This window comes from Drosophila willistoni (genome assembly GCF_018902025.1).
Source record: "Drosophila willistoni isolate 14030-0811.24 chromosome 2L unlocalized genomic scaffold, UCI_dwil_1.1 Seg196, whole genome shotgun sequence".
Lineage (NCBI taxonomy): Eukaryota > Metazoa > Arthropoda > Insecta > Diptera > Drosophilidae > Drosophila > Drosophila willistoni.
Window position 1 is genome coordinate 845,813 of NW_025814048.1, and position 27,941 is coordinate 873,753.

The following is a 27,941-nucleotide window of genomic DNA, read 5'->3' on the forward strand; positions in this document are numbered from 1 at the left end:
ACTAAGCTCTTAGCTTGTTGCCACAATATCGATTCGGTCATATTCAAGAATTTATTAAGGGTATACAAAAGGAGGCTTTTGCCTCTTGATGCGTTCAAAAAAAAAACTTTACACACGTAGATATTAAAATACATTGAAACGTAAATCAAATTTATTTCCTCGTTTTGTTTTTTATTCAATATTAATTAGAGAAGGAGCGAGAGGAGCGGGGTGTTTGCTAAATGCAAAATGAAGTAATCACCGAAAGCAAACGAGAACTAAAAGAGGAAAAAAAAAATTTTGATGACCCCGCCGCCGATAATGTCTCGTTATCACTGTGAGATCGAGATGAATAATGGAATTGGCGCAACTTACCGGAGGTTACCATTGAATGCTACTGCCCTGCATTGGCATCGTCAGCAATTTGGCTACGATTTGGCGGTCAATGAGCAAGTGCGTCGTCGCCTGCAGTGCAATGCTGCCTACATAGATAGGATTGAGCTGGAGACCCTTCTAACGGGACACGAAGGATGTGTCAATTGCTTGGAATTCACAACAGATGGCCTGTGGCTGGCCTCGGGATCGGATGATTACAAAGTTATGATTTGGGATCCTTTCAGACGTCGACGAGTCTTTACGTTAAACACTAAACATTTGGGGAATATGTTTTCGGTGAAATTTCTACCCAAGCATAATAATAATATTGTGGCCACTTGTGCAGCCGATAAATTTATCTATGTCTATGATATCAATCATCCGAATGAAACTTTATATTCCTGTAATTGCCATTCGATGCGAGCTAAGAGATTAGCCACTGCCCCGGACTCGCCATATATATTTTGGTCAGCGGGCGAAGATGGTTGCATATTGCAATTGGATATGAGGGAATCTCATCAATGTCGTACCGAAGAACGTGCCAATGGAGTACGTTTAATAAGTCTATGGAGTCAGGTGGAGTCCACAACGGAAGCCAAATGTTTGGCCATAAATCCAAGACGTACTGAATATTTGGCTGTGGGCGCCAATGATGCATATGCTCGGATCTATGATCGACGCAAGTTGCCAACATCTCAGGACACTACAGATGCCACGGGTACAAAATATATCTACCCTTAATGTTCAATAAATCTAATTTTGTATCTCTTTTTTTTTTAGGAGCTGTCACCTACTATGCTCCTGGTCACATTGTTAAGAACAATACGCCGATTATTGTCCATGATCCCCGGGCTATAACTTATCTCACCTTTAATGAGAATGGAACCGAATTGCTGGTCAATATGGGATCTGAACACATCTATCGCTATGATTTAAATAATGCCGGACCACCAGTTTTTTATAGTCCACCACCAGCACCACCAGTAGCATCACAAGAGGCGTCGACGGACACAGTGCCGCAGGACCATCAGTCATCAGAGACTGGAGGAAAGGGTGAATCACATAAAAGCCATTGGCTGCCATCCAGCATCGAGATGCATAAAAAACAGGGCAATGAATTTCTTCAAAATGGCAAATTAATGGCCGCCATCGATGCCTATTCCTGTGCCTTGGCCAAGTACCCGCAGGGTGAAGTTCTCTATCTCAATAGAGCTACTGCTTTGATGCGGCGGGGCTGGTTCGGTGATATCTATGCAGCTTTGCGGGATTGCCATGACGCGTTGCGTCTAGATCCTTGCTATGTAAAGGCCCATTTCCGTTTGGCTCGTGCATTGCTTGAGCTGCATCGTCCACAGGATGCTGATGAGTGTCTACAGGCGCTAATACAACGCTTTCCCAGCTTTGCCAACAATCATGGCGTGCTGATGCTGAACAAGGACATCAAGGAGAATCGTAGACAATCGAATGCCAAAAATGACCAGGGAGCGAGTAAATCGGCATTCGAATTTCTACCACAGGATGAAGGAGTTTACCGTAATCGACATTTTTCAAATGCCGAATTCGCTTTACGTTCGGCCTCCAAGGATTATATGCAACGTTATTGCGGCCATTGTAATATCACCACAGATATTAAAGAAGCCAACTATCTGGGCAGCAACGGCGAGTTCATTGTGGCTGGCTCTGACGATGGCAATTTCTATATCTGGGAGGGAGATACGGGCAAAATATGCTCCGCCTATCGCGCGGACAGCGCCATAGTCAATTGTGTGCAACCTCATCCTAGCATATGTATGCTAGCCACCAGCGGCATTGATCAAGATATTAAAATTTGGTCTCCCTGTGCTCCCAGTCCATCGGAGAGATCAAATCTCATTGCCGATATCACAGGCTTTGTTGAGGATAATCAGCAAAAGATGCGTACCGATCCATTTGATTTAAATACGCCCAATGCGTATTGTTTTAATAATTGAAATGTTTTTAATAGACAGAGAGAATAACGATCTTGATGATCGAACTATAACTACACCTACCAAATCTGGCAATATCAAAAACTATATAGTCTAATTGTAATGTTAAGAGTGTCGTAAATTTCATTTTGTTGAACGTTTCAACGGAAAATGCGATGTTAGCGAGCGATACAAAATTAAAGCAAGATTAAGTGATACCGATATCTGTTGTTGTAGAGATTGTATAAATCAAAAACAAAAAATTAAAATAAAATATGAATTTTTGAATTTTCAATGCAAACACCAATTTATAATTGCTGGGAATACATTATTTTAATTGTCGCAGAGGATCCGATGCCTTAATTCCAGCAACTATCTGAAATGCAATGCTTTTAGATTAGCTTATGTGTATTTTGTATTCTAGCTTAGTAACAAGTTTTTGCATAGAAACAAATTAGCTCAAACCTTGTTGATAAAAGATCAAGAAATTCACGTTCTCTGATTGAATGTTGCATAATTCCAATTAGATAATTTATGTGGCGTGATGTCATGATTATCTTAATTTAGAATTAGGCGTGAACCTATGACATTTATTTTCAACCCCTTCGAGATCGAACATCAATTGTAGACAAGCCCCCAATAATTAAAAAATAAATCAAACACAATATGTTTTTTGCCGAAGTGGAATTTTATTGTAGTTAAATTTGTTGTTTCTCTTTACTTTTTGGAAAGGTTGTGTATAAATCTGCTGGATTCGGAGCGCCCTATTACAGTTTCTTTTACCTCAATCATTTTAACAATTTTATGTTCTTTGTTTTGTTTTCGGTTTTTGTTTTCATGAATTATACAAATTAATGGTACATATATCCAGCTATAGCTAATATACATATATATAATAGGGTGTTATTTGATAAAAATTAAAAGGTATTATTTCATTTCTATCATCTCTTCTCTTTTCGCTCAGCTTTTGTTTGTTATTCTTCAGCAAAATACTTTAAAATTTTACCATCAATAATTATTCTTCATCCAATTCCGGGTTTGATTATATAGATTTTTTTTTTAATTTTCTTGTTGTTTTTTTTCATTTTGTTTCAAATATAAAGTGGTTTTTTTGCAATTTTTTTCAAAGATTTTACATTTTTTTGCTTGGTTTTTTTTTTGTATTTAATAAAAAAATATGAATTTTTGCAAACACGCACACACAAACACCCAGACCCATATACACACACACACACTACCAAACCACCACTTACGGATTGGATGGGATTGGCAGAGCTGCGGCGATCGGTGGGCGGTGCGTGGAGTTATATTTTCATTTATATATCTGTTTTTATGCATTGGTTGTTGTTGTATTGTAAAAACATTAGTTCTTGTATTTTATTCTTCTTCCATTTTCTGTTTTCTTTCTTATTTTCTTTTTTTTCATATATAACAAAAGGCTCTGAACGCAAATAAAAAACGTGGCGTTCTGGCTTCACCTACCATTCATTACATTCTCTTTTATTTTGTTTTTCTGATTTTTATTTGTTTACTTTCAATATAAATTGGATAATCAACATAAAAATATCTTGTTGCTCTCGCTTCTTCTACGAATCGAAAATTATTCATCCATCATAAGTTTGTTTTACGCTTTAGCGTTTCCTATCTCCTCAATCTTTATTAACTTTCTGATTTTTGTTTTAGTTTCTTCTGTTTCATTATATATGTGTTTTGTTGTTGATGTTTTTAATATGTGTATATAATATATATATATATGTTTGTTGGTTGTAGTTTGTGTGTTTTTTTTTAGGTTTTACATAGATTTTGCAATTTTTTTGTAATGTTTTTTCTTGTTTTTTTTTGTTTTCTTTTAAATTGTTTTAAATTTCTTTTCTTGTTGATTTTCAACATATTTTTTCTTTCTGTTTTTTCCTTTTTTCAAAAGTAGCAAAAACTTGACTTTCATATTCTTGCGGTTTACAATCTTTCCGTTTCTCTTTCATCTTCTACTGCTCTTCGCTTTCATTTCAGTTTTGTTGTTGTGTTTTGTTTCTTTTACATTTTTCGTTTTTTATATTTTATACGTTTTTTGCAATTTTTTTGTATTTTATTTTTTTCTTTTACTTTTGTGTTTTTTTTTTCTTTGTTAAAAAATCTTTCATGTTTTAAGAACAAAAAGAAAAAAAAATAAGAGAAAAAATTACATGTTGTCAAAGAAAAATTTAAGTGTTTGGAAAAAGGGGGTTGTAGGAGGGAGCAGGGGATGGAACACAATATCGCTTAATTCTTATTTTTTCAGCTTTCGATAGATTTTCGCTTTTATTTCGCGTTTTTCCTAAGTTGTTTTTCTTTTTGATGTTTTCGTGTTTTTCAAATTTTCGGCATAATACAGATAAATTGTTTGATTTTACATTTTTCGTTATGTAAAAAATTAAAATGTAACACAATTTTATATGTATATATATATGGTGATTGCTGTGAGAGTAGTACATAAGATAGTTTTTTGTCTAACTATATATATATATATATATATATATATATATATATATGCATATGAAAAGGTAAAAATCATATTTAAAAAAAGAGAAAAAGGCGGTAATGGTAATTCTTGTATCGATTCATTTTCTTCATTTTTTATAACTATTTTAAGCTGCATTTGCTTGATGCATCCTTTTTATTGTTCTTTATCGCCTTTTCTATTTTTTAAATTATCATTCAAATCTCCTTCTCCATTTTTATAATGATTTACTTCTTTTCATGGAAATTCCCTTGATTTAGTGTGTAACTTTGCGTAAATGCGTTCGAAATTAAATGATTTTTTCTTATCTTTTCGAAGGCTCGAAAAGTGAAAATTGACTAATGTAAGACAATAATAATGAAAAAATAAGGGGCTTGGAACCGCTGGTTGGGTGACAGTGTGTAGGTGAAAATTTGAAAAATTAAGAATTTAAAAAGTAAAGGAAACGCGCGACGCGTTTTGTTCATTCATCCTCTGCTGATTTTGAAAATCCTTCTTTTTTCTTTTGGCGAACGTGTTCATTAATTATTTGAAAGTGAAGAGGAAAAAACTGTAATACGAAAAAAAAGATATAGTTAAAAACTGTAATTCAAGAGAGTTGGGCCTGATTTTAACTTACAATTTTTTTGGGTGTCGAGTGTTCATTTTTTCATCCGCTTTTTCTATTTCTACTTTTTGTTGTTATTTATTGGTCGAGCTTTTCTTTTACTCTCTTCCTTCTCTCTAGTTAGCCGGTTCTGTGACACGATGCACCTGTAGGACGGCAACAGCCTCCTCCACCTTGGCCTTGAGGGCCTCCTGATCCTCAAGCATGTGCAACAATTCGGAGTTCTCAATTTCCAACAACATGCCAGTGATCTTGCCAGCCAGAGTAGCATGCATACGTTCAATCAACGGATACAGCCGCTCGCCCAGGATCTGTTTCTGCTCCTGTGGCTTGGCATTAGCCAATAGCGAAGCAATAAGCTTCTCGGGATCTGCAAAACAGGGACACACAAATTAAAATAAGAGTTCTGATAGTACATTTTCGGGGGCTAACTTACTTTTGCCCTGCAACTGCGGCATTGGTTGGGCCTGCTGCATTTGCTGTACTGGGGGATTACGCATGTTGGCGGTATATTTGTAGCTCGGGGCACGTTGTGGCGCTCCGCCGGCAATCTGGGCGCCAGCAATCTGCATATTGGGAGCGGCAACAGACTGTTGTCCGGTAATGGCGCGTGCTCCAGAGTTGCGCATATTGTTGGCTGCAGCGGCTGCGGCGGCAGCATGTGTACCCTGCACCTGGGGGGGCTGGGCACCGCGTGCTCCGGCGGCAGCTTGACGGAACTGTGCGGGGACTGCTCCGGCAGCTCCCTGGAATCCACCTGCGGCGGCAGCAGCGCCAGCCTGGACGCTTTGCACGGTGGCAGCGGGACGCACTTGGGAGGCCCAGCGTGGGGCATTGCGCATCTGTGTGGCAATCTGGGGGCTGAAGAAACGTTGTCCCGGCGCCATTGTGGGCACATAGAAACCTCCAGTTGTATTGGGCTGGAAGATTTGCCCCAATTGTTGCATACGCATTCCGGTCATGTGACGCATATACTGGGAGGCCAGATGAGCCTTGCGTTCCTCCTTGCGTTGAGCCAATGCCACATAGAGAGGCTTGCTGCCAACCACGCGACCATTGAGCTCTGTCACGGCACAGGTGGCCTCATTGGGTGAGATGAAGCAAACAAATCCAAAACCCTTGGAGCGACCTTCTTCATCGGTCATGACCTTGGCCGAGGTGATGGTTCCGTATAGAGAGAACTCCTTACGCAGGCGCTCATCGTCAATTGAGTCATCCAAATTCTTAACATACAAGTTAACACCAAAGACTGATTCGTGACGCTTCTTCTTGAGCTCCTCGAATTTGCGCTTCAACTCCTGTTGGCGTTCGGCCTTCTTCTGGGCACGTGCCACATACAGGGATTTGCCCTCACCCATATCCTTGCCGTTCAGAGCCTGGACAGCTGCTTCGGCAGCTTCAGTGGTCTCAAAGGCCACGAAACCGAATCCCTTGCTCTTGCCGTCCTCCTTGGACATAACTTTGTAGCTGGTAATCTTGCCATATGGCTCGAAAAAATCCTTCAACTTCTCATCATCGAACTCTTCGGTGAAATTCTTCACATAGACATTCGTGAAAAGCTTGGCCTTTTCGCCCAACTCCTTCTCGCGTTCCTTGCGCGGAATGAATTTGCCCACGTAGACCTTCTTGCCATTGAGCAACATGCCGTTGACTTTCTCGATCGATGTATTGGCTGCTTCTTCTGTTTCGAAGTGAACGAAGCCATAGCCCTTTGAGTTGCCCTTCTCATCGAGAGCTACTTTGCAGCTCAAAATATTGCCAAAGGCGGAGAATGTATCATAAATGGCTTTGTTATCGATTTGTCTATCTAGGTTCTTTATGAAGACATTGCCTACGCCCGAGCGACGGAGTGAAGGATCGCGTTGAGACCACATTATGCGAATGGGTTTGTTGCGAATCAAGTCAAAGTTCATCGTATCCAAAGCACGTTCAGCTAAAAAAAGAAAATGTGTGATTAGTTCAAGAATCATTTTACTTCTTTAAATAGCAGATTACCCCAATTAGGAAAATATTTAATCATACTATTCCCTCCTTCTGTATTCAACTGTTACGCTTCTACTTCTGTGAATAGCTATCAAAGTAAAGCCCAATCACACGGTAAGTCACGTTAATTGATCTAGCAAACTTTGAATCTTAGTCGTATCAAAATAAATTAATTTGACCAACCAATGGGTAGAAGTTGCCATTCTCTAAGTAGACCGATCTATGTGTAGCGCCTCTTATATCTGTAAATATTACACCAAAAGTGTCCCACATATTTACAGGGTATTAAACGAACATTCCTATGGCATTCCTTAAATCAGGCAAATCAAAATTGTGGTAAAATTTGATTAACCAATGAGAAGATGCCCTGTAGCAGGTAATTGTTTAGAGTAAATTGTTACGCTTCTTCTTCTGTAAATAGTTGAGTGAATAATTCCATTCACATGGTAAGTCACGTACATTGATCTAGCAAACTTTGAATCTTAGTTGTATCAAAATAAATTAATTTGACCAACCAATGGGTAGAAGTTGCGAAGTTTGTATCTAATTTAAAGACAAATCTAATTTTCATTCAAATTGCAAACAGAATTCTTATAGACAAAAGTGCAAAAAAAAAAAAAAATGTTAAAATTGAAAACCAAAAGTTCACTAAACTTTGTGGAATGCGAAGGAAAGAGGAAGAAGAAAGAGAGCTAAATGCAATAATAATACAAAATTTTCATAAAAAGCAAAGCCAAAACAACAACAAAACTACAACAATGTCATGAAGCAACAGCAAGTGAAAGTTTTGTTTTCGCTTTTTTGTCTCTGCTTATTTTTTGGTTAGTGGAATGAATGAATGGAGAAATAAGCAGAGGAAACGTTGTAGTAAGTGGTAGGATTGGTTAGTTGTTGTTGTTGAGTTCAGTGGCATGACAAGAATTTTTGTAGTGTTAATGAATAGACCAGACAGCAGACGAAAACAACATGAATGGAGCAGAGGCGGTCAAAGAGGAAGTGTATAAAATTGAAAGAATTTTAATGATTTTTGAAGTGAAAGTAAAACAATGAAATTTTAGTTTTATTTCCCGAATTTTAGTATATCTGAATTTAAAACACATTTTTTATTATCTCGCTCAATGAAACGAACATGGCTTTGCATTGTTTTGCCTATTGTCTTTGGAATTTCAGCGCATTGTGAAAAACGAGTCATTCGTAGATGATAAATTTGTTACTTCTTTTTACGATCCTGAGGTTCCATTAAAACGACTAAGATAACCAAAACTCGTTTCCTCTTCGCTTCGAAAAGAATATGAAATTCTAAACGCAATTTAGTTGCATACATGACAAACCCGAAGGGAGTTGGCAACACAAAAGATCTGCTGTTTGTGGGCGTGTCTCGTCGGCACAAATATAAGCAAAACACAGCAAGCCTTTCTCTTTTGTGTGAAAAAACAACATTAAACCCACATATAATAACAATTTATTTCTAGAAACTTCCACAGCTGACACACACAATGGGGCGGCAGCTGTTTATAGTGCTTCCTACCCGGGCCATATGATAACAGTGAAATTCCTATCACACACTGGGTGAAAATATAAATTAAATACAAGATTCATTTTGTATACAAATTTATCCCCCTCTCTATTGGACTTTGAACCACTGTGCATGGCTGGCTCATCGCCTCGTTCTCTTTGTGTGCGTGTCGTCGACAGTCTGTGTGTGCACACGTGTTTTCTTCACTTTCAAGCGGGGGTAGCGCTCAAAGAGGGTGAGGGGGAGCAGCGGCGTTGCAATCATCATTATATTTCCCTGACGTATCGTATGTTAATTTCAGTTTTCCTATCGAGGATTACTCACCATCAGCTGGCTGCTGGAAATTGACGTAAGCATAGCCCAATGAGCGACGAGTAACCACATCGCGACAAACGCGAATGGACAGAACTGGGCCAGCACTCGAGAATTTTTCAAAAAGTCCTGCTTCGTTGATATCCTGATGCAGATCACCGACGTATAGAGAAGCCATATTTGGTGATCAGGTCTACCTATAAGAAATAGAGACAAAAATAATTTAGTAAAACACATATTTGCACCCATTTTAATAATTTTTTTTCTCTTCTAGATATGGAACGAACCGGATGGAACGGCAATTGGCGAAAAAAGAAAGAAAAAGCGGCGTGGCTTTTGATTTGTAGTTCGTTGTTCGTTTGTATGTGTGCGTGCATGTGTGGCAACTCTGACGCATGTGACAGCAGCAGCAGTCAAATACACGGCATGGCAACACTGGCATGTGCTTTGTTGTTGCCTATTTCTTTTTCTCTCATTTCGTTGGTTGGAAAATTTATACATATACATATATGCATAGCCCACTCTCACACATACACATACGCACACAAACTCACACAAACGCGGAATGTCAGTCAAATAAGCAATTCGATATTTCTAATAAAAGTTATCTGCCTATATGGCATATATTTTAACAAATATGACGTTTGGCCGCCTAGTTTCTTGGGGCTGCGCCTTTGTTCATCTATGCTTATGCACACGTTTTTTTATTGTTGCGATGTCGTTGTCGCCATCTTGCGTCAACGTCGACGACGTCACACTCCAGCCACATTTCATCATAAAAATTACCCTTTATCCATACTTACGGTTTCAACACACTTGCTCGAAATTTTATATTTTTGCTACTTTTTACAATTTTTTTTGTTAATTTTTGTGTTTTTTATTTTTATTATTTTTTTTTGGGTTTTTTTATAATTTTTTTCTTCACAAAAAATATGTGATAAGCCGTGTGCTACAAGTCCACGACCGCTCACTTTAACGGACTCTACTCGACTCAGTGTTGGAAATTAAGGCGCACGCACTAATAGAGTGCGATAAATCGAGGGTTTTTAATCGCTGGACTCCCAGCTCTAGATGCACTGGGACAACGTTTGTGAAATAAAACTGTGACTGGCATTTTATTTAAAAAATATAACATCTGCGAATAGCAATATTATGAGACCGTAAAGTTAGTCTTGGTATAAATTTTTATCTTTTTGTATATCGGACAGTTATTTGAAGGACTTTTGTCCTTAAGTAAAAAAAAATACCGTTGCATCGATGGAAGCAGTCCACCTCTAAAAAGGACTATTTTTCACTTGACTACTCTTAAAATTGTTATCGATGCAGCGCGAAAAACCTAATCATTTTCAAAATTTTTCCTCATGCCATTTGTTGAAAATTAATTTCACTATCACTTAAACAAAAAAAAGTTTCAGGTCCTATTTGTAAATTGACAGCTCTCGCCCTTTCGTCAAGTACATCTGACAGAAGACACAAAATGGCAATTTACAAAAAAATTCTAGATCAAACAAGGAACTGCGAGACGTCTTGTGTATCCTTATTTACACTCACCAATCTCTAATCCGGGAAGTCACTTAACTTTGCTGATTTACAGAAAGCCTTTAACAAACACAGAGCGCGAGATTCACGGTATAAAAGTGTAAAAAATTTTTTAAGTTTTTTTTTTTTCTTTTTTTTTACGAAATAAACCACACACAGCTTAACCGCTCTGCCGAGTATATCAAACGGTTCGAAATATATGTAATAATTTTTTTTGTTTTTGTTTTTTTTTTGGTACTTTTTACGGCATTAAACCTTTTTTTGTATATTTTTTTTAGATGTGCCCTATTCGGCGTTCGGGTACCTATTGAAACTAGACCTCTGAATGTCTGAGAGTTATATATAATTCAGAACTGTCAAATCAAATGCAAAGCCATCTTTGATGCCATTTGGAAAAAACATTTATTTCGATAAATTTATGTATATTTTTTATACACACAGAAAACATTATTTGACGTACCAAATTTTTTATACTTATTGGTTTGCGCGCAATGAGATTGATGTGTTGTTTTTTTGTGATTCAACTCGATTTTGATTTCATTACTTAAAATTAGAAAAATTATACAATTAAATTACAACTAAATTATTTATTGATAGCATTATATATTAAGTTTTTTTTTTTGTATGGTGTATGGTATACGTTAGAGAAATTTTTGTATGCAATTAACACATGGGGGATTATCGTAAATATATATATTTTTCGAAAATATATTAATAGAAGTAACTCTAGATTCTACAGAACAGATAGAAATTAATACGCTTTTCTTTATTTAGCTCATATGCTCTTTTCATTTCATTTTTGTAATACTTTAAATATGCCAATTTGTGGCCTTTTTATCGACCACTTTTAAACTGCCATTGCACAATAAAAACCTGTATTTAGTTGCATTATTTGTTTATGTTTGCTTACTTTAGTACCGAACCATAATTTTCATCTTATTTTGGCAGTGGTTTAGATAGGTAAATAATTCATCAACTTTTTTTTTTTACTTAAATAACAAAACAATAAAGAACAGAAAATAGAATTCAAATTATTTCGGCCATGCTTTTAACTATGATCTTTGCCAACCCTGGGCAAATTAATGAAATAAAAAAAAGTTTAATGGAATAACGTAAAAGATAATAATAATTAATAAGTATAATGTTGCATCATTTGTTTTTCAGTTGCCATTTGTCCACTCCACTAAATACTGCACTTGACCGTTTCCCATCCGACGTTTGGCTCGAATTGCAAACGATTCACCAGCATCGATACGATTGATGGCTCCGCCGAAATACTTATTGACCGATTGCTTTAGATCCAGCATGGATGATGATCCATTGGAAGAGGCGGACGAAGATGATGATGATGATGAAGAGGAGGATGACGTCGAGGAGACATTACTGCTGCTAGTTGCGGTGGCAGTAGAAATTCGGCGATTCTGATTAAGTGCATGTCGTGCTGATTTCTGAGGACGTTGACGCAATAGACGACCGTGGGATGGCGGCAATATTTTGCCCGTCGACGCTGACAGTGACGGCGGTGGTGGTGGAGGAGGAGAAGGAGGTGGATGCGCTGCTGCTGGTGGTTGCGAATCTTTGGCATAGATGGGAAAATAGTGGCTAGGTATAGGATTTATGGTGGTGGTATTGATGACCTATAACGATAAAACGATATTGGGTGGTTGAGTAATTGACTGGAAATGATTTTATTCTTTTTCCACTTACTTCCATATCTGTGATCAGGCGACGAGTTCGGCGTCGGCGAACCTCTTGATTTGGTCCAATGGTTATATCTTTGGCACACAGTTTACGCTTAATGGTTCTCACCATGCGCGGCTGTTCCTTGGCTAAACACCCAGCACCGCTTCCGCTCTTCAACTTGAACAAGCTATTGATGATACCAGTAACGCCCACTCCCAAATTTCCAGGTCCCAATTTATTAATTTGCTGCGATTTCTTCGGCGTGGCCATTAGAAAAGGATTATTGCGACCCAGGAAGTTGACTGGTGGCGGTATGATAAGATCTAGGGAGCTGGTACCACGACTGCTGCTTGAATTCTCATCGGATGAAAGATCACAGTGATTTCGGTTGCTGTTGCTAGTATCATAACGTTTCGAGAGCCGGAAAGCCTTACGTTTGCGACTACTGTTGGCCATCTCCATCATTTGGAGCTGAGCAGGCATGGAAGTGATGGTGTTGGTATTGATGATGCCAGCGGAAGCATCATGGGCATTATCATCCGCTGGCGGTGGTTGGGGCGGTTTCAGTTCTCTTAGTTCCGCCTGTTTCTTAACCTTCTCGATTATCTGTTTAATAGGAATCTCATCCTCCTCACTAGTTGACACCTCAACACCAGTCTCATCATCATCCGGCAGCTGATGCTGCTGCTGCTGGTCATCATCTTCGTCTGTGTGAAATTCATACACATCTGTGGGTGCACTATCCTTATCCTCATCAGACAACAGTAGCAAATTATATTTAGTTATCAACAACTCATCGTTTAGCTCTTCGTTTTCTTGAAGAAATACTTTTGGGATTAACGGCGGACCACTGTGGCGTAGAGCATAATAGGCTGGGGCACGTTTCACCTCACGACCGCATACAAATCGATCGGAATAATCTTTCAATGTTTGCTTTAATCTCTCCATTAGTGTAGTCTCTGGGAGCAAACGCCATTCCTTGCATATGGGCAAATTGTGACGTTGCTCCAATACAAATGGCCAAATATCCTTAAGCAAATGATGATATTTTTGATGCTGATGCTTGCGTAGATTATAGAGAGCAATATGAAGAACATCAACCCAGTCGATTTGTAAACGTCGCACAAATTCCACACCTTCGTTGCACACTGTGCAGCAGAATACAAAGAACCTGCCGCCACATGGAAGAGAGAGGATGTTTAAATTTAATTTGTGATTTGCATTTTCAATCTCATTTCACTTACATATCACCGCGCAGCAGTTTTTTTTTGAAATTCTGCATGCATTGAGTATGAAACCAATTACGACATTTGCAACATTGCAACATATTATGATCAAATTTTCCAGGCTTTCCACAATAACAATAGATTTGCTCTTCATTCACACGATGCTTCTCGTCCCAACTGAGTTTGTCCACCTTTAAGGATCAATATTATTTTAACCGTTACGATTCAGAAGAATTTGGTATGGTAGGTTTATCTATTTTAGATTCTTCACTTACATGGTATGGTAATTGACGACAAATACCTTGAGGTTTGCCAATCAAAAGTTGCTTTAAAGGCGGATGCATTTTCATGGGCTTGGCGCACCGTTTGCAACACCAAATGTCGCTGCCAATGATGATTTCGGTGGTGCAGCCACGATGATAGCCACGTCCACAACGTTCACATATTTCCACAACATCCTGAACATCAGAACGCTTACAGGCCACACACATTGAAGTGCATGTGCTCGTAGAGGAATTATTGGCCGAAACTGTAGACGTTGTTGAATTTGATGAATTGTGAGCACCATCACCAAGCAGATTCGACGAGTTGGTATTGGAGCTCCCACCACCCAGTTTACGCATCTTCTCTGGGCCACACCATTGCTCTGATTGATCATCGAATCGTATTAGAAATTGTTCACGGCTTTCTTCAATGATTGTGCCCAGATAGAATCTGCCATCTTGGCATTTAATGAAAACATCTTCTTGCAAAGAATAATTGCTAATAACAATCGGTTGTGGGGCTGTAGCGACAGCTGGAGATGGTGGCGATGGAGGCGTAAGAGGTAGGCATGGGGCGTCATTTGACTTGAAGCTTGGCTTGGACGTTGCAGGAGGCGGGGATGGGGATGCTGAAGATGAGGCGGATGAAGACATGTTGGACTTCAGGGGAGAGCCAACAATGGTTTCTGGTGTTGTTGGTGGCGTATGCGGGGTTGCTGTTGTAGAATCCGGTTCATCAATCACAATTATAGCGCTGCTAACATTTGAGGCTGTTGAAACACATTCCTCTATGGTTGGAACACCACTTCCACCTCCTCCTGCACCGTCTTCATAGCTGCTGCTGGAGACGGAACTGCAACTGCTATCAATTAAGGGCAACGGCAACGACATTTGCGGCATCTGTGGCTTATGCTGTATAGCTGGTATAATGGGTGAAGGCTGCTGCTGTTGTCCTAGCAGCTGCGATGGAGCGGAGTCGGCATAGTGATTATTTATGCAAATGTTAATTCTATCTAGAACCACAGTAGAGGGTACAACAGACGAAGAAGCTGATGTTGAATTGCTTACTGGCACAAGCGGTGGCACCGACGACTGTGTGGACAGTTGTTGTTGTTGCTTGGCCAATGTATTGTTGGCCACCAAACGATTTAATTGGCTAGGATTTCCAGCACTCGGCAAGTAATACGACTGGACAGGAGCATACAAAGCGTGCTGCTGCTGTTGTTGTTGTTGGGTTGCATCTGTCATCGTTTTATTTAAATTGTATATATTAGGGGACGTTGAAATGATCCGTATATTGTTGGTCTTATAGGCCATAGGATGCGGATTAGATGATGATGTGACCACAGCCGCCTCTTGAGGTTGTTTTCCGAGCGTGGACAAGTTTTGGAGAGTTGGATTAGTTGCTGTCGTTGTAATCTGAATGGTGTTTGGATGGGTTGTAGTCGGATGCCAGCGTTTGGGCAAACTCTGTTGACCCATAATCTGCTGGTTACTCGGAGGCAGTATTTGATAGGTCAGCCATTGACCCGGCGTTGCCGACGGCTGTTGTTGAACAGGACTCGTCATATAGCCATAAGGAGATGGGGTTCCTCCAACGCCGATCCCAATACTTCCATTGCCCGTTCCAGGCAAATGGAGTGGATTGTTTGGCGATGTGTGAAACTGATTGTTCATCATATTGGATTAGAGATGTATGCTCGAGAGTTCAGTTTGTACGCAGTCTTTTCTGTGGGAGAGAAAATCAAAACAAAAGTGTAATGGAAACTTTTTGTTCAATAATCATAAATTTTCGACAATACTTGCTTAATGTCCATTTAGGATAGGATCGCAAATAAAAATAAATATACAAATAATCATAAATTATTTGGCCGGCATTTTTGTTGTCTTTTTTTCTCATTTGCTTGGCGCCTTTTTCAATTAAATTTTTGTTGTTGTGCTCCTCACTTATACATATGCAATTCTTTTGTATGCGCAGTCTTTCTTTTCCTCCACAACGGGGACAGTTTTCAAATATGAATTTCACTTACATTTTAATGTGTTCCCACATATTTAATCATTTAGTCTTGTCTTTAAAGGTATCCGTAAACATATTATCTAGAGTTTTATAGCAATTTCATTATTAAATCAAACAAAAATCCTTTAAATACGGCAATTAAAGAAGTCGGCCATTTTTCATCTTTTTCCTCCGTATGCAAAAAGTATCGATATATTTTTGTGTGTAGTGACCTCGTATCGATGATATTGAAATGCAGCCTCTCTAATAGCCTATTCTCACTGAGAAATAGCCACACTGAGCAACAATATTTCCATCTATAATAATGTTGAAAGCGGTTTGTGGATTATTTGTAGGTGCCTGAGACATAGCTAAACTTCAAATGTAATTGCTTAAATGATGAATCCCAGATTTTATTGGTATAACGGGACGCATATCATACAAATTTTCCGATAGTTTACATTTTGAAAGAACCGATAACGATTCGGAGACAACTCTGCCACTGCTTTACGCCTTTACTGACGTAAAATTAGTTAAAATGAATTTGCTGATTAAGTTGTGCTTTAGTTTCTGGTGTTCAATCAAATAAATATGATGGCAATCTTTCGACGAAATATAGCCTATTTATGCAAATCATATAAATACTACGTAAAGAGATTTTCTTTGTGCATGTGACAACAAAAAGAAGATATGTACATACATATGTACATATATACAATCCTCGGACAGTTCTGGCTATGGTTTTGTAGATAGATTGACAGGCGACGTGATTTATTAATTATACAACATTGCAACATTGTTGTATAATTCACATTCAAATTAAAACCTGCTTACTACCATCAAGAAGTCAAATGGAGATCGGAATTTATATGCGCGCCAGAATGTGCCAGAAGGTCCGATAGATCTAGAGACAGACACTGGAAACGATATAAATAGACGCAGGGTTGACTTCTTTCGGTTTTGCCAAACAGTCCATCTATAGCGATTGACGTTGTGAAAAGAGACGGAGTGAAATATAAAAGTTATTTGCGAGTAAAAATATTTATTATTGTGTTTTAAACAAGTGAAAAGAACTTTGAACAAACAAAACAAAAGTATAACGAGTGTATAACGCGTTAAACGAAACGAAAGTGAAAAGCTAACAGTCTTTAAATCTGTTCTCCGCAGCAGCTTCAAGTGTGTGTTAAGGTAGGTAAGAGGTAATCTCAAATGGAATGGAAGAAGAAGAACCACACGCATTAGTTCAATTTGTGCAAGTTAATAGTTCATAGAGTGACGCACTTATGATCATTAAAAACTAATACTAAGCACTAACTTTCACAGCACAAAATAAGAAACACAACACATAAAAGTCTCTCTCTGCCTTCTCGTTGCTCTCTCAGAGGCTCACCCTCACTAACACACTTACACACAAACCCACACATAAACACACACACACACACACACACATGCATGCTTTTCTATATGTATTTATATGGATCTGTAACTGTAATTGGACTGTGGACCAACAAAAAATACAAATTTCATTGATTAAACATTATATTTTGATTTTCGCTTTCAGCTTATTTATTGATTACATGTCCCGGCCGTCGCGTTCAACTGCCAAAGCGGTGCAATTCAGGCACGATTCAAGTGAGGAGGAGGACGAAGAAGAGCTGGAACAGCAACACCAACACCAGCAGCGTATGAAACGTCGCAGCAATATGCATACAGAATTGGGTAATGGTGGAAATGGATCTCCAGCCTCTGGAGGCGGCGGAGGTGTTCCAGCCTTTCTGGCCAAACTCTGGCGACTTGTGGATGACGCTGAGACAGACAATTTAATATGTTGGAATAAGGTAAGACCACTTTTTTGTTCGATATACACTTTCTCTCTACATCATCTGGTGCAGCACTCTCTCTGTCTGTCTGTCGCTCTCCCTCTCACACCGCCCCCTCCCCTTTTTGATTGTTGTTGGTGTTGCCATGCAAGGCAGCACGTATGCGAGTTGTTGTTGTTTACCATTTGCATATACGCACAATGCGTGTCCGTCAGCTGCCTCTTTACACGGAGCTGGGCGTACGTGTACACAATGCATGCTTGCCCTTTGGAAAATTTTTCCATTTCCTCCAGACGGAGTTCTGTCTGTCAAACACTCTTGATAATTTTTTTCTTGATCAAATTTTATTATCACTATTAATCATTTCAAACGCATGATGAAGGCAGTTTACTAGAGGGATGAAGGAGGGGGATCGGGTTGACAAGGCACCAAAGATATAAAACATCCAAAAATTTTCAATAAAAAAGGTTTACACATATGGGACATCCCTAAAAGGGCCTTTAAAACAATTTGCTTTAAGGGTAAACAATATAATTCCATCCTATTCTGAAATACTTTTGACGTTACATATAAGATCATTAGATCAATCACAATATTTAAATTTTAATGTTTGTTTTAACAATCATCTCATATCATGTATTTAAACTTTGTGTTTGGTTAGATAATTTATGACCAAACAAATGGTCAAAGCCTTTGCTTTGGTTTCCCTCACTCTTATCTCTACTTATGCACACTCAACCACACAATTTTTTGTATATTTTTGTGGCTTTTTCCATTTATCAGCATGATTTCCGTTTTTGTACTTTTTCACAGGATGGTTCCAGTTTTATTATACAAAATCAGGCTCAATTTGCTCGGGATTTGTTGCCCCTGAACTACAAGCACAACAATATGGCCAGTTTTATACGACAACTAAATATGTGTAAGTAAAATCTAGCACGGAAATGTCTTCTCATATTAATTTTATATTTGTGTTCTTTAGATGGTTTCCACAAGATTACATCCATAGAGAATGGTGGTTTGCGTTTTGATCGCGATGAGATTGAGTTTTCCCATCCGTGTTTCAAGCGTAATTTTCCCTATCTGTTGGATCATATTAAACGAAAGATATCGAATACGAAATCAACAGTGGATGAGAAGAGTGTACTGAAGCAGGAGACTGTCTCAAAGGTTTTAAACGATGTAAAGAACATACGTGGACGTCAGGATACCATAGATTCCGGCTTCTCGGTGATGAAGCAGGAAAACGAGGCTCTATGGCGTGAGATAGCCAGCCTAAGACAGAAGCATGCCAAGCAGCAGCAGATAGTGAATAAGTTGATACAATTCCTTATATCGATAGTCCAGCCATCGAGAAATATGTCCGGAGTGAAACGTCACATGCAATTAATGATTAACGATACGCCGGAAAATGTACGTGGACGAACCACAAGCGAAACGGAGAGCGACAGCGGTGAAGGACCGGTGATCCATGAGCTAAGCGAGGAATTACTTGAAGAGGTAATGAATCCGCAAGCTACGCCTTCCCCTTACCCGCAGGATAGTGCATCGCCACAGGCAATGGAACGACCACGCTCAAACTTAAGCATGAGCTCACATAACTATGATTACTCCAATCAAAGCGGTGGCGATGAGTTCCTCCAAATGGCTGGAGGAAATTTGATTAACCAACGTGGTGGACCGCCTTCGAATGCCATGTATACAGTGACTGAGGCCCCGGACTCCACACACATTCAGGAGTTACCCAATAGTCCATTATTGGCCGAAGAGCAAAATGTTCTTACCACGCCTATGGTTAGACAGCAAGAGGAGGAGCGTAAGCGTTTGCAATTAAAGGAGAAGAATAAGCAGCGTCATCGGGAGCAGCTGCTCGAGGAAGGGAACTCCTCATCACCATCACCCTCGCCGGCAAAGATAATACACCAGCCACTGCTGGTCAAAACGGAACAAAGCGAAGCTAGCGCCCCAGTCGTTTCCCATAACAATTCGGATCTCTACAATGTGAATTTTCTAAGCAATGACATGCCCACAAATATATTTGAGGATGATTCCTCTGCCTCATTGCTGGTTGGATCCCCGCCCGTTATGGAAGATGCCGCACAATTTGGTCAAAGTACGGTGAATAATGGCAAGTTTGCCAATAATCAATCTCTACTGGATGCCAGTTTGGCCTCCACTTCTAAGGCCGCAGCAGCTGCAGCCAATGAACAGCAACAACAACAACAGGAGGATGAGGAAGCTGATCTTATGACGGTAGCCAAATATACTGGTGACAATGACAATAATCACGAGGGAACAGCCGCAGGTCAAGGCAACGGCAACGCCCAACAACTCTTGCGAATGAACTCAGTGTTAGTAGAGCAAATTATTCCAAACTTTTCCCATAACACTCATCCTCATAATTCTTCACAACATTCTGCCTCTCACAGTGATGACGTTCATGGACATTTGGATAATATGCAAGATGATCTCGATACCTTAAAAGATTTGCTTCGCAGCGATAATGTCTCAATTGATCAAAATATGCTATTGGGTGTAAGTATTTGAATTTAAAAACTTGAATATATGGAAAATCTAGATCAAACTTATCCAACCAAAAATTAGTCAACACGAAGGACGCCTCTAATGCAGCTAACCGAAGATGAGCTGCTATTGAAGGTCCGTGTTTACAGATAACTAGATCATATTAAAAATTGTTCACAATTTTTGCAAGCTTTTTGACATAATGAACTAAATGGTTATCTACTCTCTATACTCTTTTTAGCTCTTTGCTGATTCTGATCTGCTGGATAATTACGGTTTATCCTTTCCCAATGACAATCTATCAGCCGGGGATAAGAAAGGTAAGTCATTACTTATAAATTTCCACGAAATAATTGTAAACTAAAGTCATTTTATTTTACAGCTAATAGCGGCTCGGAGCTAATGACCTATCAACCTGGAATGTATGACCTCTCTGATATCCTCGACGATAATAAACAACAGCAGAATGAGAACGAAGGTCGCCAAATGTTGGCACATCAGACTTCTGTGTTGAATACACCAAGACACGAATCGTAGAGGCTTGCAGGTCGTCGGATAGTTTATTTTTGTTATATCCCAGCTCATCATCACATGGAGAAAAGCAAACAAAATTTATGTTTTCATAATTTGTTTTTTTTTTTTTAACTGGACACTTGCCTTGAGAGTAGTATGGGAAACAAATCGCTCGGAATGGCGATTTCATTTTGCTGTTATCTTTTATACAAGAAAAAGGAACTGATTTTGTATATCTGAAACCGAAATTGCTAAGGGGATCTCACTCTCTCGGTTGCCCCAGTAGTGAATGAAGGACCCAATATTTGGAAGAGTTGTTGGTTATCTTTGCGAAGAGCCAATTGCTGGGAGAGATTGTTTTTCTTTATATACATAGTTGTTAATATTCTAAAAACAACAAATATGCCTTATGCTCCTATATATCTAATATATAGTCAATTAATTAACCCATTTACTATTATAGTTTTGATTTTTTTTCTTTGCAAATTCTACGGACTTTTTAGAAATAGAACTGTCAGAAAAATAACACAACATATTGGATAAAATTTTAAAACTTTTTTAAACAACAACAAAAAACAACATAAACAATAAAAGTTAACCTTAAGATAATGTTAAATAAATTTTGTTTACAGTAAATGGGGGAAAAATCGAACTATATAATGCTACTAAACTTAACTACTTTTTAATAAAATTTACATATAAAAAATAAAACTTATACAAAATATTAATAAAAAATTTAAGGGCGATTTATGATGTCGCCAATTGAAAATAACAATTGTTCTTTTGTTACGAAAATGGTTTTTGAAAATTTTGTCAATGGTTAGGAAATTAAAAACAACAATGGCTTTGACTTTATAATATTGTCTTTAGATTTATTGTGGATGTAGTATAGCCTTTGCAAATAATTATTCGAATTTCGAATCAATATTCTATATCCAGGATATACCACATGATTTTTACACCTGTATTAATAACATAAATACAGATGAATTATATAAAATTTGGCTTGAGATACAGACAGCAATCCATTCGCCCTTATGGCACACAAGTAAAAACAAATAACATGAGTGTGCGAATTTCCTGGCAATGTAGATAAGAAATCGAAACCCTATTAAATTTTTAGGGCACCTGACATGGTATTTTTTTTATTGAAAGTATTAAATCCCTCCTCCCAAAAGAAAAAAAAATTAAATTTTATAAGATTTATTTAACTTTTCGATTTAGAGAAATCTATCGATGCTTTGAAATAAATTTCGTGCATTATTTATTTATGTGTTTTTGTTTTGTATTTTTTTTTTTTTTTTGTTGATACAACTGAATAGATATGGACACACATACTGCTATCATTATGATCGTAAAATGTACCGAAAAAGTAAACTTTGGAATGCCAAAGTTTAGATACCCTTGCATACGAATACGATGTCTTTTTTGGTAAATTGTAAAGCCTCTTTGTTTCAGCATTTCGAAAATGTCTTTTATGTTTAAATTTAATACAATTTATTCCATTTCGTTGGCTGCTTAATTAATTATTTGTAAAATGCTACCCTCTGCAAGGGTATGGTGAAAATTACTAAATACAGATGAACTTAATGAGCATCAACCTAGCAAACACATCTTAAATAGTAGAAAAATTGTATATTAAAAAAATGTTGAAAAAAAATAGAAAAAACATAAATATTGTACGTATTAAGATAGTACGAGACTAAAGGAGATCGTTTTGGGACCGACTAGTGGAGTGGATGCCGCTTGAGCTTGCGGTTTTATGACTCATCCCTATACTTGGCATCCTTTAGTATGTTGGCGAATTCAAATTTCACTCGTTCCCGCTCTGACCGGGGCATACTACGCAATGTGTCCACCAATGACAGGCAATAGAGCTCAATGGGATCACTGATGGGTGTTATGGAGGAGAATGGAGCCGGCATAGCTTTGCGTTTACTTGCATTACTCGACATTATTTCTGAGCTGCACATTGTGGCCGCTCGTCTTGTGACTTTTGGTTTATAGATGGGTTCAATTGTGATTTCTCCATTTGAAAGGGCATTAGGTTTGATATCATCCTGGTGTTGATGTTTGTGTTGTTGTTGTTGTTGCTGCTGCTGCTCTTCCTCTAATTTCATGTGACTGCTGCCATTGCCCATGACCACCATGGGGGTTAGCAGTGGGGATGACGCCGGCGATGAGTTTCTATCTTGTTGATATCTACTGCTGCTGTTACTTCCATTGCCATTAATAGACACATCATGTTCATGATTGTTGTTGTTAGTGGTCGCTCTAATTGTGACATCCGGCTTCAGTTCGTCGTCGGCAGCTTCATGGAGTAGTTGTAATTCGGGCAATAATTCATTATCATCATCGATATCGCAATCAGCATCTCGTTCTCTATCACTCTGTGAGCCATCCTCGCTATTGTCCAGCACAATGACATCATAGTTGTCCGAATCGATCCGTAAATGATCCGGATCGGGATACACATAGCTATGACTATCGATATCATTATCATTATCACTTCCATCGCCGCCAATGCCCACACAACCACCACTGCCTCCTCCTCCTCCTCCACTTCCGCTTATACCCTTGTTTTGTGCTATGTAAGCTTGGGCCTTCTTCACATTGTATGTCTGGGCTGTGTTCTGTAGAAAGGATAGATCTTCGGTGAAGCGTCGCTTGCGGACATTTGGATTAACTTGACCCGTTTCCAAGGCTTTGATCTCTTGTAGATAATTGTAGCGTATGTTTTTCCATTTTGTTTGCAAGAAACGTGCTAAAACATAAAAAACAAATGTATGAGTCTTAAATAGTTGAAGTCAGTAGTCTTTACGACTTGCGTATACCCTAAAGCTACTTCATTTTTAACAGTAAATTCTTTACAATCTCTTTTAATTTTATCAACTAATGGGCACCTCAGCCCTCCCATCCTATAATTCTTCTTATGAAAGTTGATGCACTGGTAAATATTAATTACAGTACTCGGTGTCTTTAATTAGAATACGTTATCTAAAATATTAAGAGAATAATTCGCAATGCTTTCAGGAGCTAGTTGAAAGATATCCAATTTTCAAAACGATCGTATATAATTTAGGTTTAAAATATCTACGGATTAATAGAAAGCCAGAAATATAATTTAAACAAATCTTCCGGATAGATTCAAAACACCGGCTGTAGACATAGTGACACTTACAGGAGGCTCCCAGTTCGGTGGCAATGCGATCCCAGATGTCAACTCTCACCGGATTACGGCGATAATGCGGATGACTAACATCATAGATGGCCGGGTTGGCCCGTACCATTTTTATCAGGCGATCGTCTGCAAGGAAAATGGGAAAAATCGTTAAATCTGGCTCTACCTCTTCTCTACATACATTCATTCCATATACGATTCATTTGTGTGCGTGTGTCTGTGCGTTTGCGTTTCTTCGTAAGCAACAACCCTTAAGCTGCTACAGAAGACACGGATACAAGGCAAGGACAATCGTCCTTCTGCTACACTCTTTTTGGGGGTTGATTCTGCGGCGCAATAAACACACACTCCTACTGGCACACACAACACACAGGCACACACAAACGGACCCTGTCACGCACACACAGATATACCAAGAATTGTAGCTGTAAAAAAAAGGGACACAGGACACTGGACACATGAAAACTTACCAAACTCCGGCCCCGTTGTCTCTCGTTCTGCATAGTACCGTTGCATTTTTCGCTTTAAAGCAGCTCTAAAATTCTTCTTCTTCAGCTGCTTAGCTTTCTTCTCGCTATTTTCTTCCAGTATAATCTGCGACGTCAGTTTGATGTCGTTGTTTCGGATAGTTGAGAGGGCAAGAGTTCAATCAAATCGTCTTAACAATTTAGCAAATCAATTTGTTTATCACAAGTGTGAGCCTTTCTCTTTCTACGTTGTCTTCTGGTTTGTCTCTTGTGTTTTTGCCTGTTTTGTTTTACGCGGCGCAGGCTCACAATAAGCGGCGCTGCCAACTCGATAGATATTCGGGCAAATTTAGTGCATTATTTTCAGAGATGAGTAGTCAGTACATACACATTCGCGACAACTTTTGACAATGACAATAGATGACAGACAGATTAATTGGTAAGTAAAATAAACGATTTGTAATATTTTCCAAATTTGTCATAGTTCGATTTTTATTCAGGTAAAGATTTTGTGTTATTTTTTCACATTGAGTTTTTATAAAATGTCCTGTAGCCCTGTCCCATTTAACGATAGTGTCATCACTAATTTCTTACATCACTAGGGCGTCCCGATGATTATCAGATTCGCACTCCCTGAAACGGCAAGAACAACAAATAAAAACGCGGCTTGGGCTTGGGATTTTTGTTTTAAAACTTACACACACACACACACACACACACAGAGACACCGCACACGGCACAACACGGGCATCAGTGGGCACATGTTTGTGAGTCGGGAGACACAATTATGAATAACGGTCGCTATGGCAGATTTGGAGCACTCATTGGCATTTCATACGTGAGCGGCACGCATTGCCGTTTTCTGGTAAGCAGCCAAAATGCACACAAACAAACACATGCCAGCACGCACACCTACACACACACACACACGACATTTGGACAACCAGCTGACTCAGAAATCTATTTTTTTCGCAGATCTATTCCACTCGCAATGCAGAAGTACTGGCTTTCCATGAGTTAAAATTACGTCAAATAGTTCACCAGGCTGGCTGGTTGGAGTACGATCCATCCGAGATATACAAATCGATGCAAGAGTGCATAGAGGTAAGTGGTTGGATGCGTGTGTCTGTGAGCGATTATATCATCGTCTAAAATTGAACGTCTATTATGGTTTTAGATTGCCTATAAGAATTTGGTTATACTGGAAATCAATCCGCATGACATCATAGCCGTGGGTATAGTCAATCAGCGAGGCACCACTGTCCTATGGAACAAACAAACTGGTCAGGCCCTACATAATGCCATCGCCTGGTGCGATTCTCGGTCTACTCCCTTGCTGAAGACTTGTCTTCATAATAATAATAATAACGTGGACTATGTGAGACATCGCAGTGGTCTCCCGCTGAGTAGCTGCTTTAGCGCCCTGAAAATCCGTTGGCTACTAGAAAATGTTCCTGCAGTGGGCAAAACAATTGAGGAAGATAAATGTCTATTTGGGACTTTGGACTCTTGGCTGTTATGGAATTTAACGGGCGGCGTAAATGTTGGAATACACTCCACAGATATCACCAATGCTCACTATACGGGTCTAATGAATCTGACCAGCCAACAATGGGATGCCAAACTATGTAAATTTTTTAAACTTCCAATCGATATACTGCCCCGTATACGTTCCAATTCTGAGATCTATGGCTATGTGCTGGAGGGTCCATTGCTGGGTGTGCCCATTGCTGGAGTTATGGGTGAACAACCGGCTGCTATGCTGGGTCAACTGTGCCTAAAGCCGGGACAGAATATTTGCACGTTGGATGACAGTTGCTTTGTTCTCCTCAATACGGGACGACAATTGTTGGCATCGCAAAATGGACTGATTAGTGGAATTGCTTATAAACTTGGTGCGCAGACGGAGACATGCTACACTCTGGAGGGGGCCATTTCCAATGCAGGATCAACAGTAAATTGGTTACGCCAGCGTCTGAAGATTAATACCGAAATCAATTCCAATGACAATGTAATGGAGTCACTAACCACATTTTTGGGGGAGAGTTCCATGATATCGTCTTCGTGTTCATCTTCTATGTTGAATGTGGAATGCGGTTTGGCTGCCAAACGATCAGAGGTAACATTTGTTCCCGCATTTCATGGTCTATATGCTCCTTATTGGCGTTACGATGCTAGGGGTATACTCTTGGGCTTAACCAGTCAGACGACAGCGGAGAATATAACCCAAGCGGCATATGAGGCTACAGGATTTCAAATCTATGAAGTACTTCAGGCATTTAAAAAGGATACACCCAACTGGGATCATTCGCGCATGCAGCCTGTATTGACCTTTGGCGGGGATTATGCCGAGAGCACGCATCTGGTACAATTTATATCAGATATTATTGGTTATATGCTGGAGAGGCCGCAGACTACTTCGCCATCGGGATTGGGTGTTATGATAGCTGCTGGAATTACAATGCGAGCGGTCAGTTTGGAATATGCCATCAAAATGTATGCGCCACCCACAGATGTCTATGCTCCCACAACCACACCGAATAGTGAGTACTCTGCCAAATTATCGAAAACCAAAATTTATAACATTTTTTGTATTGATTTTTATCAGGACGTGAGTTGCTTTATCGTCGCTGGGACTATGCAGTTAAACGTTGCCTTAACTGGAACAATTATGAGACCTACGAATCGGATATAGAGCTATTTGCTCAACGTGAACATGATCCCAATTTTTCTATACGACGATCTCTGCCGGGAAGCTTATTTATAACCACTTCCTTTGCGTTATTTTTGTTGGCCAACTACCTAAAAAACAATCCCTTGAGTTAAAGTTAGGGATGAAATTAGGAATTTGGGGTATGAGATAAATCTAGTCAACCAAAAACAAAGTAAAAAAAAAAACGAAAGACGAAAAACAAAACTACAAAAAAAAAAAAAAACTAGTTGCATTATCAAAATTTATGGTTTAGTTTAGCATTAAATTTGTACAGTTTACTTTTGTTTATATTTTCTAAGTCTATGGAATTCCTTTAATTTTTCTATTTTATAGAGCAAAACAAACATTTGTGATTCAATTTTTTTATACCACAAACAAACAAACACAAACTGCAACCAATATGATTATGTATAGTTTTATATTATATTATATTTATATGCTTGCTCCTATATATAAGTCTATATTGTAAATTTAAGTTTGTTTATTAAGTCTGTATTTATTTCAAATGAACTTTAGTTACACAAAACAAAGTCGTAAAGACAATTGTTAAAGCTGTGGAATGGTTGAATGCATTAATTATGTAGGGAACAGCTTCATAAAACTATAAATAAATAATATTTATATATATATTTTATGAATTGTTGATGAAACTTGTTATATCATAGACAATTTAGTAAAAATATCTCTATTTATCCTGTGGGCCATTAATGACAATATTTTGATTTCAAAAACCAAATCTCTTTTTAAATTAATTTGAAGAAATGTAAAAAATCGGAGAATCTGGTATCTTATTGGCTACTAA

General features: G+C 38.6%; 6 protein-coding genes across 12 annotated transcripts; 3 read left to right on the forward strand and 3 right to left on the reverse strand.

Moving 5' to 3' along the window:
* The first annotated feature begins 129 nt into the window (after nucleotides 1–129).
* LOC6639901 (WD and tetratricopeptide repeats protein 1) lies at nucleotides 130–2,522 on the forward strand. The gene is made up of 2 exons (XM_002062780.4): nucleotides 130–1,072; nucleotides 1,135–2,522. The coding sequence occupies exons 1-2, from the start codon at nucleotides 283–285 to the stop codon at nucleotides 2,322–2,324; spliced, it is 1,980 nt and encodes a 659-aa protein (XP_002062816.2). The 5' UTR covers nucleotides 130–282; the 3' UTR covers nucleotides 2,325–2,522.
* Nucleotides 2,523–5,300: 2,778 nt separating this feature from the next.
* Nucleotides 5,301–10,835, reverse strand: LOC6639816 (polyadenylate-binding protein). 3 transcript variants are annotated; one of them, XM_023181870.2, is made up of 5 exons: nucleotides 10,767–10,835; nucleotides 9,228–9,412; nucleotides 5,841–7,337; nucleotides 5,417–5,774; nucleotides 5,301–5,347 (listed from the first exon to the last, which is right to left on the reverse strand). In XM_023181870.2, the coding sequence occupies exons 2-4, from the start codon at nucleotides 9,391–9,393 to the stop codon at nucleotides 5,521–5,523; spliced, it is 1,917 nt and encodes a 638-aa protein (XP_023037638.1). In that variant the 5' UTR covers nucleotides 9,394–9,412; nucleotides 10,767–10,835; the 3' UTR covers nucleotides 5,301–5,347; nucleotides 5,417–5,520. The 3 variants fall into 3 exon arrangements, with proteins under 3 accessions (XP_023037638.1, XP_002062815.1, XP_046865953.1); XM_002062779.4 differs by lacking the exon at nucleotides 10,767–10,835 and adding an exon at nucleotides 10,019–10,091; XM_047009997.1 differs by lacking the exon at nucleotides 10,767–10,835 and adding an exon at nucleotides 9,503–9,518.
* A 491-nt stretch (nucleotides 10,836–11,326) lies between these two features.
* Nucleotides 11,327–16,129, reverse strand: LOC6639815 (polycomb protein Pcl). Its single transcript, XM_002062778.4, has 5 exons — nucleotides 15,957–16,129; nucleotides 13,939–15,655; nucleotides 13,682–13,854; nucleotides 12,462–13,608; nucleotides 11,327–12,391 (listed from the first exon to the last, which is right to left on the reverse strand). Exons 2-5 carry the CDS (start codon nucleotides 15,604–15,606, stop codon nucleotides 11,915–11,917), a joined length of 3,465 nt encoding a protein of 1,154 aa, XP_002062814.3. The 5' UTR covers nucleotides 15,607–15,655; nucleotides 15,957–16,129; the 3' UTR covers nucleotides 11,327–11,914.
* Nucleotides 16,130–16,675: 546 nt separating this feature from the next.
* LOC6639814 (heat shock factor protein) lies at nucleotides 16,676–21,550 on the forward strand. Of its 5 annotated transcripts, XM_002062777.4 has the most exons (8): nucleotides 16,717–17,110; nucleotides 17,484–17,760; nucleotides 18,556–18,664; nucleotides 18,725–20,093; nucleotides 20,172–20,277; nucleotides 20,347–20,400; nucleotides 20,507–20,585; nucleotides 20,648–21,550. In XM_002062777.4, exons 2-8 carry the CDS (start codon nucleotides 17,500–17,502, stop codon nucleotides 20,800–20,802), a joined length of 2,133 nt encoding a protein of 710 aa, XP_002062813.2. In that variant the 5' UTR covers nucleotides 16,717–17,110; nucleotides 17,484–17,499; the 3' UTR covers nucleotides 20,803–21,550. The 5 variants fall into 5 exon arrangements, with proteins under 5 accessions (XP_023037697.1, XP_023037696.1, XP_023037698.1 ...); XM_023181929.2 differs by having other exon boundaries at nucleotides 16,676–17,114; nucleotides 18,725–20,277; XM_023181928.2 differs by having other exon boundaries at nucleotides 16,677–17,110; nucleotides 18,725–20,277.
* A 680-nt stretch (nucleotides 21,551–22,230) lies between these two features.
* Nucleotides 22,231–24,764, reverse strand: LOC6639813. The gene is made up of 3 exons (XM_002062776.4): nucleotides 24,430–24,764; nucleotides 23,960–24,085; nucleotides 22,231–23,542 (listed from the first exon to the last, which is right to left on the reverse strand). The coding sequence occupies exons 1-3, from the start codon at nucleotides 24,473–24,475 to the stop codon at nucleotides 22,539–22,541; spliced, it is 1,176 nt and encodes a 391-aa protein (XP_002062812.1). The 5' UTR covers nucleotides 24,476–24,764; the 3' UTR covers nucleotides 22,231–22,538.
* Nucleotides 24,765–25,113: 349 nt separating this feature from the next.
* LOC6639812 (glycerol kinase) lies at nucleotides 25,114–27,777 on the forward strand. Its single transcript, XM_002062775.4, has 4 exons — nucleotides 25,114–25,291; nucleotides 25,402–25,530; nucleotides 25,604–26,969; nucleotides 27,035–27,777. Exons 1-4 carry the CDS (start codon nucleotides 25,214–25,216, stop codon nucleotides 27,250–27,252), a joined length of 1,791 nt encoding a protein of 596 aa, XP_002062811.1. The 5' UTR covers nucleotides 25,114–25,213; the 3' UTR covers nucleotides 27,253–27,777.
* The last annotated feature ends 164 nt before the right edge of the window (nucleotides 27,778–27,941 follow it).

What these genes read in the sequence shown, in the direction of transcription:
- LOC6639901 (XM_002062780.4), top strand. Translation starts at nt 283, where the DNA reads ATGACCCCGCCGCCGATAATGTCTCGTTATCACTGTGAGATCGAGATG. An exon ending in GGACACTACAGATGCCACGG is followed by an intron (nt 1,073 to 1,134) that starts GTACAAAATATA and finishes TTTTTTTTTTAG; the next exon opens with GAGCTGTCACCTACTATGCT.
- LOC6639816 (XM_023181870.2), bottom strand. Translation starts at nt 9,393, where the DNA reads ATGGCTTCTCTATACGTCGGTGATCTGCATCAGGATATCAACGAAGCA. An exon ending in TTTCCAGCAGCCAGCTGATG is followed by an intron (nt 7,338 to 9,227) that starts GTGAGTAATCCT and finishes TTCTTTTTTTAG; the next exon opens with CTGAACGTGCTTTGGATACG. An exon ending in GCCGCAGTTGCAGGGCAAAA is followed by an intron (nt 5,775 to 5,840) that starts GTAAGTTAGCCC and finishes CCTGTTTTGCAG; the next exon opens with ATCCCGAGAAGCTTATTGCT.
- LOC6639815 (XM_002062778.4), bottom strand. Translation starts at nt 15,606, where the DNA reads ATGATGAACAATCAGTTTCACACATCGCCAAACAATCCACTCCATTTG. An exon ending in AAACTGCTGCGCGGTGATAT is followed by an intron (nt 13,609 to 13,681) that starts GTAAGTGAAATG and finishes ATGTGGCGGCAG; the next exon opens with GTTCTTTGTATTCTGCTGCA. An exon ending in GCCTGATCACAGATATGGAA is followed by an intron (nt 12,392 to 12,461) that starts GTAAGTGGAAAA and finishes TTATCGTTATAG; the next exon opens with GTCATCAATACCACCACCAT.
- LOC6639814 (XM_023181929.2), top strand. Translation starts at nt 17,500, where the DNA reads ATGTCCCGGCCGTCGCGTTCAACTGCCAAAGCGGTGCAATTCAGGCAC. An exon ending in ATTTAATATGTTGGAATAAG is followed by an intron (nt 17,761 to 18,555) that starts GTAAGACCACTT and finishes ACTTTTTCACAG; the next exon opens with GATGGTTCCAGTTTTATTAT. An exon ending in ATCAAAATATGCTATTGGGT is followed by an intron (nt 20,278 to 20,346) that starts GTAAGTATTTGA and finishes ACCAAAAATTAG; the next exon opens with TCAACACGAAGGACGCCTCT.
- LOC6639813 (XM_002062776.4), bottom strand. Translation starts at nt 24,475, where the DNA reads ATGCAACGGTACTATGCAGAACGAGAGACAACGGGGCCGGAGTTTG. An exon ending in GACAACGGGGCCGGAGTTTG is followed by an intron (nt 24,086 to 24,429) that starts GTAAGTTTTCAT and finishes TTTTCCTTGCAG; the next exon opens with ACGATCGCCTGATAAAAATG. An exon ending in CACCGAACTGGGAGCCTCCT is followed by an intron (nt 23,543 to 23,959) that starts GTAAGTGTCACT and finishes TTTATGTTTTAG; the next exon opens with CACGTTTCTTGCAAACAAAA.
- LOC6639812 (XM_002062775.4), top strand. Translation starts at nt 25,214, where the DNA reads ATGAATAACGGTCGCTATGGCAGATTTGGAGCACTCATTGGCATTTCA. An exon ending in CGATGCAAGAGTGCATAGAG is followed by an intron (nt 25,531 to 25,603) that starts GTAAGTGGTTGG and finishes TTATGGTTTTAG; the next exon opens with ATTGCCTATAAGAATTTGGT. An exon ending in TCCCACAACCACACCGAATA is followed by an intron (nt 26,970 to 27,034) that starts GTGAGTACTCTG and finishes GATTTTTATCAG; the next exon opens with GACGTGAGTTGCTTTATCGT.